The sequence below is a fragment of the Antrostomus carolinensis genome, unplaced genomic scaffold (assembly GCF_000700745.2).
Source record: "Antrostomus carolinensis isolate BGI_N321 unplaced genomic scaffold, ASM70074v2 scaffold51107, whole genome shotgun sequence".
Taxonomy (NCBI): domain Eukaryota; kingdom Metazoa; phylum Chordata; class Aves; order Caprimulgiformes; family Caprimulgidae; genus Antrostomus; species Antrostomus carolinensis.
This window is the reverse complement of record NW_010330591.1, coordinates 3,517-22,074: the sequence shown is the minus strand read 5'-3', so window position 1 is coordinate 22,074 and position 18,558 is coordinate 3,517. Positions and strand designations below refer to the sequence as shown.

The 18,558-nt window shown below is 40.4% G+C and overlaps 1 protein-coding gene across 1 annotated transcript; it reads left to right on the top strand.

The window, feature by feature from the left end:
- Positions 1-7,124: 7,124 nt before the first annotated feature.
- Positions 7,125-10,678, top strand: MMP7 (matrix metallopeptidase 7; the record flags this gene model as incomplete). The annotated part of the gene is made up of 5 exons (XM_010172933.2): positions 7,125-7,235; positions 7,761-7,984; positions 8,091-8,239; positions 9,827-9,952; positions 10,472-10,678. Coding segments are annotated over exons 1-5 (814 nt in total), but the record flags the coding sequence as incomplete, so codon positions are not given.
- Between the last annotated feature and the right edge of the window lie 7,880 nt (positions 10,679-18,558).

Genomic DNA, 18,558 nt, shown 5'->3' with positions numbered 1-18,558 from the left:
GATTCTCCCCCTCTACTCTGCTCTCGTGAGGACCCACCTGGAGTACTAAGTCCTGTTCTGGAACCCCCAACACAAGGGAGACATGGACTAGTTAGAACGAGTCCAGAGGAGGCCATGAGGATGATCTGAGGGCTGGAGCACCTCTCCTATGAGGACAGGCTGAGAGAGTTGGGGCCGTTCAGCCTGGAGAAGGGAAGGCTCCGGGGAGATCTTACAGTGGCCTTCCAGTGCCTGAAGGGGCCTACAAGGAAGCTGGGGAGGGACTTTTCATAAGGGCAGTTAATGACAAAACAAGGGGAAATGGCTTTAAGCTGAAAGAGGGCAGGTTTAGATTAGATATTAGGAAGAAATTCTTCACTGTGAAGGTGGTCAGACACTGGAACAAGTTGCCCAGAGATGCTGTGGCTGCCCCCTCCCTGGAAGTGTTCAAGGTCAGGTTGGATGAGGCTTTGAGCAACCTGGTCTAGTGGAAGGTGTCCCTGCTCATGGCAGGGGGGTTGGAATTAGATGATCTTTAGGGTCCCTTCCAACCCAAACCATTCCATGATCCTATATAAATTTTGCTCACTATTGTAACATACTCACTTGTCAAATATTTTTTGGATGGAAGCATCTCTAATAGTTTGGTAAATTTTATTTAATTTAAAGAAAAGACCATCTGAGAGAAAAAAAAAACAAAGTGCAATGTAGAAAAGTAGACAGGATGGAGAAGTAAAATATTAGACCATAAAAAAGAAATGGCAAATAAAAACTAAAAAAATATGAGAGGATGTTCCCATGGTCAATGAATCTCCTTGAGGCAATGATGCAAGAATTTTTTTATTGTTTTCATGAGGCAAACAGTTTTCTGCCTTTAAATTATATATTCTTCATAACAGGGTAAAGAGAACAATTAAGAGGTCTTGTGGCTACTTCTGATTGTATTTCTTCTTGCAGTTTTGTAGAAGAATCTGAGATAAATGCATCACAGATGGAGTGAAGAGTACGGTTAAAACATGCAGTAACAATTAGAGGCTTTTTTATAAGTAAGGGCAACAGTCTGTGGGGTGGGAAATAGAACACTTCAGGTGTCTGCAGGGTAAGTAGCAACATCCGAACTGCTCAGCTAAGTGTTCCCTATGGCAGACAGCCCAGAGAGCCATCAACAGGCAGCAACAAGCCACAACTAACCCGGGCGGTTTTAGGAACTAGTTATATGCAGTGAAGCCCAGTGTTATCCCTCAGTTTCAAAGAAATGGAGCAAAAAAGTTACTCACATGGGGTTTGGTTAAGCAACCACTCAGGCTGGTGAGCAGCTATGTGAATAACTGTTCTAAAGTTAGCAAGGCTGCTTTGTGACTCACTCTTCGCCACCTGAGTGCAAGTGGTCCTTATTTGGTTGTGCAGCTTTTTAATGGTTGTGTTGTTTTTAATGGTGCCAAAGTCAAAATCCACCATGTTGGAAAACTCAACATCACTCACTTTGTGTAAAACAGAGGCTGCAACTCTGCTCAAAGAAGGAAATTTTTGGTGAAAGAACATCTCAGTGGTATGACCAAGTTTACCAACAAGGTGATGTTATTGTCTTTATACTCAGTTACTGGAAATTAGGGAGAGGAATGGGAAAGGACCTGTCCCACACCCAGAGGACCTGTCTGACCAGCAGGCTGTCGGCTTCCAGTCATGAAACAGTGCTGTGAATCAGGAACTATTTGAATAGAGACAATACCATGATCATACCTGAGAACTTCTAGGGAAAAAAAATAGTGTAAAACTTTTTTTACCCATGCATTCATATGTGCCTGTTTTCAGCTTTTTGCAATCCTCCCAGCTGAATCTCAGCTCTCGCTAATACACACGAGGTAAATCAAGCTTCTGCATTGGTCTCACATTGACAGCATTCAAATTCAGTCTCACAGCTTTTATACTAGAGCATAAAACCCTGGTGGCAAGTCTGTAATTCTTCTGGAATTGCTTTACCGTGTGTCAGTTTACAATAAAGTCTATCAGCTCTCTGGTGTTTTGGGACTGCTTAATTTTTTTAATAGAAATAGGATTTTGTAAATCAGGCTAAATGGAAAATTTTGGTTAATGCTACTTATACTCCCAGCACTTTTTCCAAAGACATATACAAGTCCACAAGGCTCGGCACAGGCAAAGGCACAAGAAGGTAGTGTCTTGCTGTGTCTACCCTACCTTGCAAACCCTGGCCTCCTTCATCACCAAAGCCCAAACCCACAGTGCTGTCCCAGCACGTACAGACATGCAGATCCTCAGGATGAGTCAGAAAAAGCTTCAGACATTGACTGCTCCTTGGTTTGGGCTACATTTGTGAGGACAGACTGAGTGCAGCATGCTTCCCCATGCTGTCCCAGCTACTCTGCCTGTCCTTGCAACACCATTAGATGATCAGTCTGTTTTGGATGAGACTCTGCTGCTTATCACGGCGATTTGCTGCAGGGTTACAGGCAGTCTGAGGTTGCCTTAGTCCAAGCACTTAGTTAAAGGTTTCCTACACTAAAGGATATGTTTTTATCAAGACAAGATGTACACAGGGCTTTAGATTGCATCTTAACTCAGTCCTTTAAAGACAGCATTGAGCCAGACTTACAAATGGATGGGGACAGCCAGCTACAAAAAGGGAATTCACAACTGAAAGATGACTATAGGAGGGAGGCCATGCCACTGCTTCTGCCCAGCAAGGTTTGGAACCAGATTGCAGTGAAATGCAGCAGACTGACCTCCTGCCTTCTTCCCTTCCCAGTGTCCTGTACACATGCTTCTGCAGGAAGGAAAGACTGCATGCACCTAAAGGCTATATCTTCTGACTACAATCTAAATTGAATAAAGCAAATTATTATATGGAAAATTCTGAGAGATCCACCTGTGTCTGTTAGCTAGAGGAAAGAGAAACTCCTGATCATTGACCAAAGGAGTAGACAAATTAAAAAATGGAGGATGTCAGAACTAACACAGGTAGGTAACATTTACAGGAATGCTATTTTCCTTGTGGTTTATTGCTCAAGATTGTTATTGTAAAAACTTATCTCTATATTTACATCTTTTTTCCCACATGATGTCCCAATTAAACTGTTGTAAATGAGAAGTCATTAAATGCAAATCAATTCTAGATGCTGTAAGATGGTAAATTCACAAGTTGAGATAAGTTAAGTTTGATTACTTCATTATTAGTAACTTAGATGTGTTAGCTCCTGTCACATTATTTGTGCTGGACCTGGATATCTAGTATCCTGGATATCTATCTTGGGCCTTTCCTCCCATAAAGCAGTGGGACATGAGGTAGATCTTGCTGGGAAATAGCTCAATGCACCTTGATGCAGTCAAACAGGAGGGAAGAACTGGATTGTCTGTTTGCAGGGATGGGTTGACACAGCACCAAGGTGCCCCAGCAGAACCGTGGTGCCCAGGCAGTGGTGACTGCAGGTTTTTACCCTCATATAGTCTGCAACATGGATACGTAGCCCTGGATTCCAGGTGCCAAAGGACTCCTTTGAAGAGAGCCCTCTCAGGGTTAAAATCTGTGGAAATGGAGTGCAGAAACCATGGAGATGTGCCTCCCTCTACAGTATAGGCCACAGACAAGAAAAATGGCTCATAACAGCCATGAAGGAACTTCACATCTGTGTTGCTCAGAGGCCTTTTTGCATACAAAAGGAGCGTGCCATACAAAGCTGAGACAAGAAGAAGGATGAAGGTTCATTTTGTGGAAAAACGCCAGGAATTTTCTGAAGTAGACTGTGCTTCACTGGGCTTAGCCTCAAGAAATCACAATGCAAAAAATAATTTTACTCTACAGAAATATTTGCCATGTTTGAATTTTATTTTTGTTAGTCAAATTGAACAGAACAAAACAAATCAGGTGTCCTGGAGACCATAAGAATCCAGGTTCATCCAGTTTTGAAAGACCTTAAATACAATATTGCATAATTCTCAAGTGACCCATATAAAACATTTCCCAGGAATCTTTGGCCATTCTTTTTGCTTGATGTTCACTGTAGTGGGTTGCCCACACCAGCAGCTGTGGAAAACTCATGGATTGAGACACAGACAGTTTAATAAGTGAAAGAAAGGGGTGAGGGGGAAGGAGGAAGTAATGCAAAGGCTTACTACCTCCCGCAAGCAGATTCATGTCCAGTCTCCAGGCAATGACTGCCTTGGAAGATGACACTCACTCTACCTTCTTCTTCTGCTAGCCTAGTTTTATTGCTGAGCATGACATTATATGATATGGAATACCCCTTTGGAGAACTTGGGTCGGCTGTTCCAGCTGTGTCCCTTCCCAGCCTCTTTCCCATCCAGCCTCTTCCATACACAGTGGGAGAAGAGTGTGAAACAGAGAAAGCCTTGATGCAACACTGTTCACCAATACCCAAAACACTGGTGTGTTATTGACACTGGTTTAGCAAAAATTCCACACACAGCACCATACAGGCTGCTATGAAGAACGTTAACTCCATCCCACCTACACTCGCAGACATTTGAGTAGCCCTTGACTTGCATCCACTGTTGGCTGCATTCAGGTTGGGCAGAATCCAGTTGAGCCTCCTGTCCAAGTCAAATGACCAGGAAACAGTGATCATTCATCACTGAATCATTCAATTCTACTTCACTTTTTCATCCCACTCATGTCCAAAGGAGGATCAGGTCTTAGTTTCTATATAAGTATTTTTCTCTACACTACCAAAGCTCTGATGCCCATCAATGAGTTCCGCATAGGACACAGTTTCATGAAGCATCCTTGTTCTCAGCAGGGTTACTCACCTCAGAAAATGTCACAGTGTAAACATTTCTGTGGAAATATTGTGAGTCTTCCTAATAGAATTTTACATCACAGACTGCTTTTATTTTCACTGTTTGGCTACAACAACTTCTATTATTAAATATCTCCAACAGTGTTTTTCTGACCTCCTTGACCTTTCTTTACACAGGCCATACTCTGTAATGACTGTAAATGGTATCACTCTGATGTTTGGGCAGGAAATTAATTTTCCTGACCCACAACACTTTTTGTCACTCAAGATCAAGACAAAAAGATAAAGTATTCAAAATTCACACAGTTAAATCTAAAAATCAGCATCAGTTTCCTTTTGATATTGATCTTATTAGAATTAGACTGATTTCTGATGATTTCAAGCCCAAATAAATTAAAATTATTTTCACAGAAAGTTTTTTTATTATTTTAATTCAAGCCCAATGTTCATTGAAACCCTCCCTATTTTTGGGGGGGGGGGAAAATGGAGAAGACGACAAATTTCCAGCAGAAAATAAAGTGGAACATGACACTTGGCCTTCCTCAGCAAACTCTTGTGTTTAAAATCTCAGTTTTGCCCATGGCCCAGTTAAAAAAATACGTAAGTTTCTCAATAGTCTGTCAACTGGAATGGGGCTCTGGAGGCTTTCAAATTCCTCTCGTGTATATGAGGAAATAATCAGTAACACACTCTGGAGTCATGGAGTTCAAAGTGGTTTAAACACATCCTCATCTCCTGCCACCCAGACCATGGTCCATATCCTGCTTTACTGCCACAGTCAGACATAAAGGCAGCTGTTGAGGAAGAAAAAGATGAATCTGCTCCCAAAAATAAACCAGTTTTTTTTTTTTTATCATGCTTTAAAATTTGGACATGGATAGATTTCCTGTAAGCCTATACATATGTAAAGAAATGACCGCATGGCAGGTATCTGGGCTGTTTTCACTATCAGGTGGAAGCATCGTTCCTTTAGCAACTGTTTCAGACGTGACTGTGTAATGTAGTCCTCTCCTGCATAACTCAGTAGTGTTTTGGTATAGATCATCTCTCCATGAAATCAAAGACTTTCTTGTCATGACAGTCAGAAGTACATTGGACTTAAGCTAGTAACCCACAAACTCTTCCATACATGTTCAGCTACACCAATATGAGCTGTCTTATTGTGAGAAACTGTAACAGTCTTTTCCCATTTATTCACCTTTCCTTTTGGATTAAAGGTAATATGGTCAAAAAACTGTACAGCCTGAAAAAAATTCAGAAGCCAGTCTGTGGACTGGTGTTTCTAGTCCTCAAAGCCTATTACTTCCAGTGGAATTTGGTGGAGTGAAGCTGAGACCAGTGTTAGTCTCAGGGGACCAGGGAGGTTGTGGCTGCCCTGCTCAACTTTGGTTTTCTCTGCCAGTGCTTCAAGGACCTCCATTAGATTGGACTGGTACAACCAGAGGTAGAAGATAGCTCCAAATTTGTTAGAGTAAGCTCTTCTCTTTTTTTCCTGAGGACTTTCACTCATTCTTGTAAATTGGACAGCCTGCCTGCATTAGTTGATTCAGAGGCAGAGATGAGATGGCTGGGACAGATTCTATCTCACTGAAACTACTGGCATTTCCTAGGAAGTGTGCACAACACTGTCTAGATGTAAATTATGTTTTACATCTAGTTCTCCAATGTAAAGAGACTCTCCTGAAAGGCCATCTCGTCTGGGAGGAAAGAGACAAAGGCTTCCCACAGCCTTCTATTTCTAGAGGGCACATTTAAAGAGCTGTTTTCTGATCTCTGTAAAAACAGCAGAAACCTCTTCCTTCACTGAAGTGGATCTACTGCAGCATAGGATACCTCACAAGAGAATTTGAACGAGAAAAATTACCTAGACAGTGTTGTGCACACTTCCTAGGAAATGCCAGTAGTTTCAGTGAGATAGAATCTGTCCCATCCATCTTATCTCTGCCTCTGAATCAACTAATGCAGGCAGGCTGTCCAACCAAAGGGCTGTTGCAAAATGCCTTTATGTATAAGGAACTTGGGGGAAGCACAGTAAGAATGATTATACAGTAACTGTACTGATGAAGTTACAGAAAGTGAACTTCCCTATGACCCTGTGGTTTCACTGCTGGAATAACATAAAAAGAAAGAGCCCAAACTGGCTTCTAGATGTGACATGACATCAACAGGGAAGTCAAAGGAAAGATTTGTTTAACATGCTTTCATTTACTTCTTAGAATAGTGATCACATTACATTAACACCACCAAAAAGTGAGTCACTTACGTCACTGCTGCTGGGAGTTATCAGGATCTATATAAGCACTTTAGCTGTGGTCTTGGGAGACAGAAGGTCGAACCCTTCCTCCTGTAGCAAGGCTCCTTGGCAAGTTGGGCACTATGCTGTACCTCCTGCTTTGTGCTGCCATCCTCCTACCTGAGAGTCTGGCTTTTCCAGCACAACTTCAGCCAGAATCACAGAGTAACACAGACTTCGAGAATGTAAAGGTATGTTATCAGGGGGACAACGTAACTGCATTATGAATAACCTGATTTTTGATTCAGTTTCTACATTCCTTTCCTATCTGTTTATATTATCTTATGACCTTACATCACCGCAATAGTTTTTGCAGAGGTGACATAGAACAATTAAAACTTGCTGACAAGCTTAGAGACCCTAAGTCTAACTTACAAACGAGACCAAGTTCCGACTGGTAAATACACATTTTTAAAACATCTCAAAAATATTATGAAGATTGCATTGGAAGGCTGAGGATTTGAATGCTCAGTAAATTGTGTTTACTTAAAAGAATTGCTTGCTTATAGTATTTCACTGCTATTACAATTCTCTTTATATATGATAGTCTATACCACAGAGATAACAGCATTTGGTAAACTGAAATGGGGAGAAAAAATAAATCTAAAACTAGCCATGACTGCAAGATGATAAAACAATTCAATCAAATGACAAATGCAATTACCAAAAGATCACAGATATATGTATTAACTTTTATTTTCCTTTTCTTCTTCCAGGCTTATCTTGATAAATTCTTTCCACTTCTTACAAAAACACAAAGCCTAAACTTAGAAGAGAGGATTAAAGAAATGCAGAGGTTTTTCCACCTGACTGTTACTGGAAAATTAAATAAAGAAACAGAAGAAATAATGAAACAGCCCAGATGTGGAGTCCCTGATGTAGCAGATTACAAAACATTTCCTGGAAATCCAAGATGGAGAAAGACATATTTGACTTACAAGTTAGTGATGTTTCAGGTTTTATGGGGAAAAGGGTATCTTTGTATTTAACTATGTGAGTTTCCTTCACACCCTAAATGACATTAATCTGTTTCTTTTTGCTGCCAGGATTGTCAATTATACACCTGATCTACCCAGAAAGAAAGTGGACGATGCAATTAGAAGGGCTTTTATGGTATGGAGTGATGTGACTCCTCTGAAGTTCCAAAGAGTATTCAGGGGACATGCAGACATTGTGATTGCATTTGCAATTCGTGGTGAGAATATCTGCCATTTTAAAAATGTAATGGTCCATATTTGACTCAAACCATGTATTTTTATAGCCACAGCTTTAAGAAAGAACAAAGAGTTTGGAATTATTCTGAAGTCTGCATAAATTTTATCTTCTCTTTATCATGACAGCAGATTTATACATTATGATTCAGTGTTACTCCTATGAAACCATAAGAAAATCCTTTCAGAGTTACAGCTGCGAAATGGAGGGAGAATTCAGCTCCAGAATGAGACATCTAAATTAAGATGTTCAAGGCTCTGTCTTCCTTGCCAAATAGTGCAAACTAACAGGAATAAATCTGTAGAGAAAAACAGCTGATTTCCAGCACAGGCAGGTTCAGGCAAGTTTACTTTGGTCTAGATCTAGCCTGGCTCCCTGGAATGAACAGTCTTTGGCAGCTAGAGTGGATTAGGTTTAGCCGTAGACAGCATCTTCTGTTTGATTTTCTTCCAGAAGGAATCACATTGGTGCACTCCAAGATTGCACCAAGGTGCGAGCCAAGGCATGGTAAATGCAGATGACCAGTAGAGTCACTTCAGCAGCTCAGTTGTGATCCAGACTAATACATGAATGTAGACATACCTTCATACCTTTTCCTTGTGTCTGGAACCTAAACTGACTCCACTTAGCCAAACTAAGGTTTGCCTACTTTAAGGTAGGCTGACTTGTTCCCTAGATCCATTGACAATATTTACTAGATCTCCATTGACTGTCAGCAAAGATCAGACACCTGGCTTATAAGTAGATGACTGCATATAAACACTAGTATGTCCCAAACTCATGCTTCACTGGTGGAAAGCGTATAATTTGCAAGGAAGAGTCGACTAATGTGCTGGTCAAAGTGAGAATGGATCCTGCAAGTTGGCATGGGTTTTAATCCCTTGTCACACACTCTGACAGGTGACAGGTCTCTTCTGCTTGTGTTAGCCCTGCCCCAGTGTCCATCCACACGGCCTGGAGGAAAGGACACAGAGGCTTACTAAGGGTTATGGGGAAATTTTCAGAGCTGGTACAAACACCCTGTCAGCTCGTGCACTCAAGGTTGGAAGCAGCAACATTCCATGTGCACTGTGATAGAAGTAGGTAATGGACTGTAGCCCAAGGCTGGGGACAAATTATCTCAGCTGTTCAGGAACATGGTTATCTAACAGAAATCATTGTCTTCCACTAAAATCAGTACAAGTGAGAATGTCTGCAACTAATGTTCATAGAATCTTAGAATGGTTTGGGTTGGAAGGGACCTTAAAGATCATCTAGTTCCAACCCCCAATGTTGCCCAGCACTTTCCAACATTGAAAACATCGAGAAAGACTTGGAAACCAAGTGTTCAGCTCTTTCTGAAACATGCAGCAGCTTGAATTATCAAATACAAGTTGTGAACTTAAGTAATGAATTTTGAGTGTTTCCTAAGCCTTGCTCCTTGTTTTTACAATCTTGCTGCTATTGTAGGAATTTTTTTAAGGATCACTAATGAATGAGACTAGCACAAACAAGCAACATGCTTCAATTTGTTGAATTTAAACATTACAGCTGATGCCATCTGATGACATTTATTTATTTTCAAATGTAGAGCATGGTGACGGATATCCTTTTGATGGAAGAGGTAACACACTAGCTCATGCGTTTGCACCTGGAGAAGGGATTGGTGGAGATGCTCATTTTGATGATGATGAAAGGTGGTCAGAGTACAATCGAGGTAAAACCAACATGTGTGTACGAAGGGGAAAGGCAAACATTGTACATGTTAAAACATAGCCATAGGAAATGCTTTCCTTATCTCTTCATGCTTCAGTACCATTTCATTACCAACATTTCTGTTCTTTTCAACTACCTTTGTGCTTCATTATGATTTGCAGCTACATAATGCCTGTTCTGTCCATATTTTGAAGCACTTTTCACAGGCTAAACAAGAACTATGAGCCTCTGTTTTCTACATAAATTATGAAAAGGTAAAATGAGTTGTTTGTAGGAATAAGGTTGACTAAAAGCAGGGTTGGAAAGAGACTCAGGTTCTCTAGATGCATATGCAAGAGATCAGTAATGTTTTAATTAAAATATTACAGTTACATAAGAAAGTTCAGTAAAAACTGATCAAAACTCTGAGGTTTCACTTCAAGGGAATGAAAGATATAAATTCTCCAGCTACTTCAATTCTTTGTATGTGAAAAAGAAATGCCATGCCTTTAACATACTTTTCTATGCTTCTGTGCTGTAGAAATTAATTTGTTCCTTGTTGCTGCTCATGAGTTTGGCCATTCCTTGGGACTTGCTCATTCAAATGTCCGTGAAGCACTGATGTACCCTCTCTACTCATATGTGAACCCAGCAACCTTCAGACTTTCTGAGGATGACAGGAGAGGAATTCAGAAGTTATACGGTAAATTCACAATGAGATTCGATTTTCAAGATAAAACCTACTGGGGTAGAGGTTTCACTGCTCTCCCTGATTGCAAGGGCCTCATCTTATTACCAAAAACAAAGAAGGGGAACAAACTTGGGAAAAACACATTCCTGTGTACTCCATCCACTATGTTCCTTCTGTAGTGTGTCCCCACTGCAACCAAGATGTGATGGAGTAGCAGTGCAGGGGCCTGGCACACTGTCTTCCTGCACGCCTACTTATTGCCAAACAAATCCTGCGGACTTTACTCTGCAAATAAGCTGTTCCAGTGAGTGGGGCTGCTGTCAGGGAAATGAGACATATTGTGCCACTTACCAAGTCACTGGGACAGTTCAGCAAAGGCAGAAACTACTCAACAGTAAGAGCAGAGTATAACCAGAATTCACCCCATCAGGCAAACTTTGCCAGGTTTGCTGTTCTTTAGGTACCACCTCCCTCAAGGCACACTACAGGTACACTAGGAATAAAACAGTTGCCTGCATTGTCCATTCCTAGTACAGTCTCTATGTTTTGTGCTTCTTTCCCATAGGGAGAAAGTCATCAAACTCATGAAGAAGGTACTTCAAAAAGACCAAAAAATTCACATCTGGTTGTTCTGGTGTTCCAAAAAAATTTTAATCCTCTAGCTAATTAAAGTGGTGAGCTGCTGGAGTGCACTGTCTCTCACTGAATTTTTATATTGATTTATTTGCACTTTATACAATTCCATTTGATGATTAAAAAAAAACAAAAAACAAACTAACCTTATATACTCTGTTGCCTTTTATTTTTTCCTGGCATTTCACTGTGTGATTAAGTAACGTCTGCATGCATAATAGAAAGAAAATGTCTTTTTGAAGAGAGGCGTAGGTACCTATAGAGCCTATGTGTATTTACTACCAGAGTTACAAACCCTGTTCCTGGCTTGCTTTCAATTCCCATGTGTGTCCTGGCCCTTCACAGTTCCTACTGCTGCCTGCTCAGAATCACAGTGTGCTTCCCCTGTGGCTCACACATAGAGGAGAAGGTCTCCACAGTGCTTCCTTGAGCACAGTCTGGGATGCTTTCCCAAAGGGAACAGCTTTTCAACTTTGTGTCCTCCTAGCTCACCAGAGAAGCAGGTTTAAGAAGCACTGGACTAGGATTCCCATTATCCACTGTTTTATTCAAACACTTCTGAGGTATTTTGAGATTTAAAAATAAACCAAAACAAGAATTCTCCTTCCCTCCTTTGGAAGACTAATCCCACATTGCCAGAAAACAAAATCAAGCACAGACAGGTATAACCCTGGAAAAATTAGGGTTATGGAGGTTAGGTAATCGAGGTTAGGTTATCAGCCATCCTGGTTGATGGAGCTGGTCAGCTGTCCTAGAGGCCTGAGCTGCTCTCTGCTGCTTTTCTTCCTGCCACAGCTGAAGAGCTGAAATGACATGGGAAAAAGCATCCATGTCTCCTAGTCCCAGGAGAAAAAGGCCATGTCTTCCTGGCTCCCTGAGCAAAGCATCACTTGAGAAACTTCAAAGGCTCCACTGGGCTCAGTCCTTGGAGAGACTGGGAAGGATGTGATGAGAATAGCTTCCTTTGCACACAGGCATTGGTCTGCAAACACTGGAGCCTTTTTGCATATTTAGTAAGATAAACTCTTACTGGACCAATGGTTTCTCCATTAGGAGATTTTTATGCTCCTCGATGGGGAGAGAAATCTGCTTCTGCCTAAATACATTTGCCAAATGTGCGCAAAGGTCTAGTCTCTCAAAAGCCTGACAGCATTTCCTAGCCTTTATCTAAAAGCCTCTTCCCATTCAAAAGCTGCTGCCTGGTGACACAAGGGCTCTGAGTCCACATACAACTGGGAAAAAGTTTTGCCCAGTCCCAGGTTTGGTGCAGGACCTCTGAGAGAAGGAAGTCTGCTCATGGACAACATGGGACATAAGAAAGCAGTGGCATCTTCTGCAATTCAAGGACCAAGTGAAAAGGAAGAGAGGCAATTTTAATCCACCTATACTCAGAAGACTCATGTCCTTCTCTCTCAACCACCAGACATATGCATTTCCTAGGACAGCATCTAAACACTAACACACTTCCCAAGGTAGGCCTAATTCCCAGTCAAGTTTCTGAGTACCAGCTGATCTCTGGGGTTTGCTCCTTCTGGCTCCCTGGAGCTGGAGGGATACGAAAAAAGTTGAAGGGATGAAGTCAATTCCCCTCTGTCACACAGGGAAACTACCTCTTCCTGCTTTCCTTCTTACCTCTTCTAATCACTCCTTTCCTAGCCGGCACTTTATCTTCAGGGTACTGCAGCAGAAAAAGCACCTTCACCATCCACGGGATCCCCATTGTTCTGTGATTGCCTTGGGACCACCTCTAGCAATGGCAAGACAGCAAGCTTACAGCTACCTCCTCCACAAGGAGAGGGAGCAACCAGCTGAAGAGAGGAGGAGAAAGAATTAGAGCTCCAGACCTGCAAGATGACCAGCAGCTTATTCCATAAAGAATTCCTGTTAGTCCAGTCCCTCTAACCTTTTATCTGCTGCAAGACGGAGCTCCAGATGGTGGGATGGCCAAAATAAGTCACTGACTGAGATATACAGAGTGTCAAGGATAGGTAAGAACAGGGTATGAAGCACAGTTCCTTCAATTGCTTCCCCCTCAGAAAGGTTTCGCACCTCTGGTAAGACAGAAGTTGGAAACACTCCCATTTCTTCAACATGAAGTTTGAAGATGAAGTAGCTGGTGTTAAGTGGCTATTATTCTGAGGGTACAAGTGTTTTGAGGTACAAGAAAAACAGGAAGTCCCAGAACAGTCAGATCCCAGACTGCATTAAAGACTATAAAAAATATGACTAGTGAGTTCCACGGTCTGTGTGGATGGTTGATCAACTTGGGTCAATCTAGGGGGTCCTGGAAAGATGCAGTGTTGATAGAAAGGACCCTGTTCTCTTGGCCAAAGTCCCCACAGGGAACATTGCACAAAACAGAGACAGCATGCTCTTTATTGAGCTGAAGGCACTCAGTAGTGCTTCTTAAAGAGAAAACAGACATAGAAGATAGACATCATCAGAGGAAAGACCATGCAGAAAGAACCATTCCTAAGGACACATGGGGCAAACCATGCACCATGCTGGAGGAGGCACTCTACTGACAAATGGGGAAGGCATGAGAAAAAATACTTGACTGAAAGTACCAGATCTGTTTTCTAATGTACAATTAATTTCCATATGAACTGAGATGAATGGGATAAAACTCCAGAGGTGTATTCCTAGGAAGACTGTCCTGACAGTGGGAAACATCCAGGAGACAGCTTCCAGCGAGCACACAAACTGATGGGCCTGCAGTGGGGTCAGTAGAAGGTGGGAGTGAGGCACCCTTGTGTCTTGAAGGAGGCATCTCCAAGAGGCAGCAGCATTCAGATAGCATCTCCACAGTGTGTGAAATACAGTAGGAACCAGGATTTTTGTCCTCAGAGAGGGCAAAGGTACCACTGATGACTTGTTGTGACCATCTTACCTCTTGCTGAGCTCCTGTTGTGCTTCCATTCACATACAGGACCTCTCCTTTGGGGGAAACAGTTGCCACTGGCACATCCCACCCTGCTTAACTAGATGTGAGCTGTGCAATATCTGCCTCCATCTAGTGGTACAGCTCGCCAAACTGCACCGGCTTTACACCCTGTGGAAAAGGGCATCTTACCTGTTCACAAGCCCACGGCAGTTAATATACGTTCCACCATCAGGGGACATTAGGGACAAGATCAAAGTTAGTATGGGTGCTGCTGCCTCTTCCTTCAGCACCTCATTCTACTGCATTCTGTGTAAGCTTTTAAACGCTCTCTCTAGTACATATCTGAGGACATCTAAGTGCATTAAGTCACTTAAATTGCATCTGCTCCCTCCTCTTCCATAGAGAAGAAGAAATGGGTAATCACATAGTATTTTGTTTTGGTAGGGCTTTTAATTTTTGCTTGCTTGTACTACTGTTCTTTTAAATAAAAACATATTTAAGTGTAGTTCTGCTGTTCCAGATGGTACAATGAGCAGCAAATGAACTCTGCCATGGGAAAGAAAAGTGTTAACATTTCTGATGGGTCCTTTGGCCATCCACAGACAAAGGATAAGCTTTACTCCTTTTTTAAAGAAAGTCATAGTTCCTACCTTAAAGAAGCTATTATTTGGACTTACCCAGTTATTCGGGTATCCTGAGTCTATTCCATCAAACATGTAGTGACATTCTGAGGGCAAAGACAATACAGGTGTGACAGAATTGCACCAAAGAAGTGCACAGGACCTGTAGGAAAATATTAGTTTTAATTCACACTACACTATTGATTCTAATTCAACTGCTGTCTAATAAAAGTTTCAGGCAAAATGCCTATGTCTGGAGAATTTTAATGGTACCATTCATTAATTTTCCTTTCTTTATAGAAGTGCTTTTAAATATAATTGCCTTACATAAATTTTTCTGTAAATACAGATTTTTCTGTATGTACAGATTAGATGTGATTTAGTATAAAATGAAACATTATCACAGGTTAGTTATTTTATTCTTCTGAATAAAAGTGTAGTGCTATACTCTAGCTCTTTTTCATTTCCCAGATTTAAAATATTTATAATTTTATAAGGTTTTGAAACAGTTTGTGTATCCAAAGGCACCAAAAGAAGTGATGAAGCTTGTAATTTCCAAATTTCAGAAATACTGCAGGAAGACTCCTTATCTCTTCTCATCTGAATTTACCAAATACAGCAGAAACAGCATTTTACTCAAAGCACTAGAAATTTCAATTTTAACTACATACTTTACTATTTTGAGGTGAGAATGGGGGACTTATCAATGCCCTCTTCCTAGTTTTAAGTTGCTGCTTTGTCCTTTCAGTTTAATCTCTTTACATAATGTCCCTCCTTTTTAGATATTTTTTAGATTTTTTTTTAAACTACTGTGTCTGCATTTTCTCCTCTTCTCCTTGGTGATTGTAACAGTGTTTATGTTGGGGTAATGAACATTCAAACACAACCTCAGTTCTTTCTTTCAGTCTATGACTCCCTGGGCAGCCTGACAATGACCACTTGCAATCTAGATGACAACCAAGAATCTGTGACATCCTGTCCACTATTTTATCTAATAACCTAAAAAATCACATAGCAAGAAGTTCAGTGTGAATATCCTGAAAGTATCAGATCAGAACAAACACTTTGTTTCAAAGAGGATCCCATGTCTAGAGTATTTTTGCCAATTTGACATTCCTTCAGGCAGCCCTAGCTTCTGCTCTTCACTTGTAAAAGGTTGTCACTAAATAAAATCTATTGTAGTAAAATCTATTTACTGATTCTAAGAATACCAATTTTTTCACACCTTCAATCCCATCTGTCATAATGTGTACTCTGGAGATCAAAGTTTTCTTCTACCAAGGAAACTATGCATTATAGTAAATAGCAGTTTTATATATCAAATGAATTTTTATTTCAAGCAGTAATTTAAAGATTTGAAACATAAACATTGTCTATGCATCATTATAATTCAAACATTGAAACTTGTAAACCTTTAACTATAGCTCATTTTTAAAATGCTTGAGCATAATGTAAGAAAGGTACTTCTGGTAATTTCTGCTATCAGAGAGGTACACACAGTGAATGTAATGTTATTCCCTGTAGGTACTTTACTTATAGGCTATGTCTATAAAATACAGAAAAAATATCATTTTTGTAATTACTTCAAAATTAATTTCAGGTATCCTGTGATATAGAGATCCTTAAATCTTCCCTAACTTGAGCATGCATTCACAAGCTGATGTGCACTCAGGTACAGCCACTGATGCTTCAAGGTGTATCTTCTCCAGTGTGGGCCACAATCCCTTGAGAGCTACATCTGCTGTGGCACATACATAACCATGGCCACAGACACTTCGAGATGTACCTGTTCTGGCATAGACTTATCCATGGCCACACATGCTTCGGGATGTCCTGCTCCCATCCGCAGTTCACAGTGCCATCAGCTTGAGTTCACACTGGAGTTCCAGCCTGTCCAGTACAGCAGCACAGAAACAGCAGCGATGCTCTGGCCACCTACCAGCCCAGGCTCATGGCCATTGCTGTTACCAAAATGTGCCCAGGCACAGCAGAGTAAGATGATAAGCAGCACAGCATTACAGCAAGCAGTGAAAGCAAAAACCAACCACTAACGAGCACTAGACTCTAATATACAGCAAAACAAACAAGCCCCGTGGCAAGCACAGGAGCTTGTCAATTAATAGCTAAACAGAAAGAACAGCTATAAATTAGATCTGACACATTCCAATCAAATCTGTCATTATCTTAAACCCTTCAAGCCCCACACTGGGTGCCAAAAAGGACTGTTGTGGCTTAACTCCAGAAGATTCACAGGAATTTCTGTCAGCAAATGACTTAAATGAAAAAAATCAAATTAAGATAAGATGGATATACAGGTAACCATAGCAAGAAGTTCAGATATTTGGAAAAGCTTTCTCAAGATACCAAGAGTTACTGAAGGAAAACAGTGTCTGCGATATTGGGTTTTGCCTTCTTGAGTCCTGCAGCACATTTTTGCAGTTCAGCATCAAAGTCCAATACTAGTATTTTACCCTCACTGATTTATGAGAGAATGTGCTTTCTAGGTACACTGAGACATTGTCACAGCATTGGCCCATGTGTGCCACTGTCTTTGTGCTCACAATGAGCAGTACATCAACATCTCACATTTGAAGCTCACAAACTGTTAATTCCCCAAAAAGTGATGCAATTTGTCAAACAAAATGTCCACCTGATTGAACAACTCCAGTATAAATATTTCATCTCAGTAGCAATGTAGATTTTAGAAGAAACAGAAGCAGAATCCTCTGGAATCCAAAACATTTACAAAATGAAGACTTCACTTCCTGCATATTGCAGCACTGACCTAGTTTGCATGCATTTTCATAGCAAAAACAGACCTATCATTAGTCTTTGCCTAAAAGATGTCAATCATAATTACAATCTGGAAACAGTATCTGCTGAAGTGGGTGAAAGTATTTTAAGACCATTAACAGGGAAAGCATGGAGCTATAAAACAGATGTCATTTACAAATTTTTCAGCTGCTAAATCACAAACAGTATTTCTTGTTTTTAGAAAGAGTTAGCTTTGGGTTTTTTACATCACTGACTGATTCACTTCCCTTGACCATTTTTCATCAACAGAGGTAAGAATAAACAAGAACATATATGCAACATTCTAGAAAACCCCAACATATATCAGGCTACTCAATAACATTAAAATAATTTTTTTAAATGAATTAATTTTTAAAACTGAAGTAGACTGCTGAACACTATCTTCATTACAATGCACTGTCACAAACTGGTAGGCTCTAAATTAATAGAATCTGAAGTTAAGAATTCTTTGTAACTGATCTAGAAAGGTTAGCTATTTAAAAATAGAAACAATTACATATTTTACTAATCTGCAAACATTTATAAAGGAAGGAAAGGGACTGCAAAGCAAACTTATTAGTTACGGCTGTGAAAAAAATATTGGATGTACAGAAAACCTCATATGAGGATTTATTCTTTTCAAACAGAATGTCTCCTAAAAAGATGAGATGAGAAATTTTAGGCACTCATATGTTTCTAAATGTATTACACAGAAAAACACAGGTACTTTCCAACAAATAATCTGTCCATTAGGGGTCTCTCCATCTTTCTCTGCATACCATGTAATTAAAGTAAACAAACACTAAAAGCTACATCAGAAGATAATATACAACTGCTTTGAAAATTAATGGTATGATTGTACTATGTCTTTAAAATAAGCAATTTTCATTATTCTTATTACCACAATTGATGCAGTTTTTATTTAAATCTATTTCAGTAAACATTTTATTTAAATCAGATAAGGCAACTGTGATGATATAAAAGTGAACACTTTAATTTCATCCCTT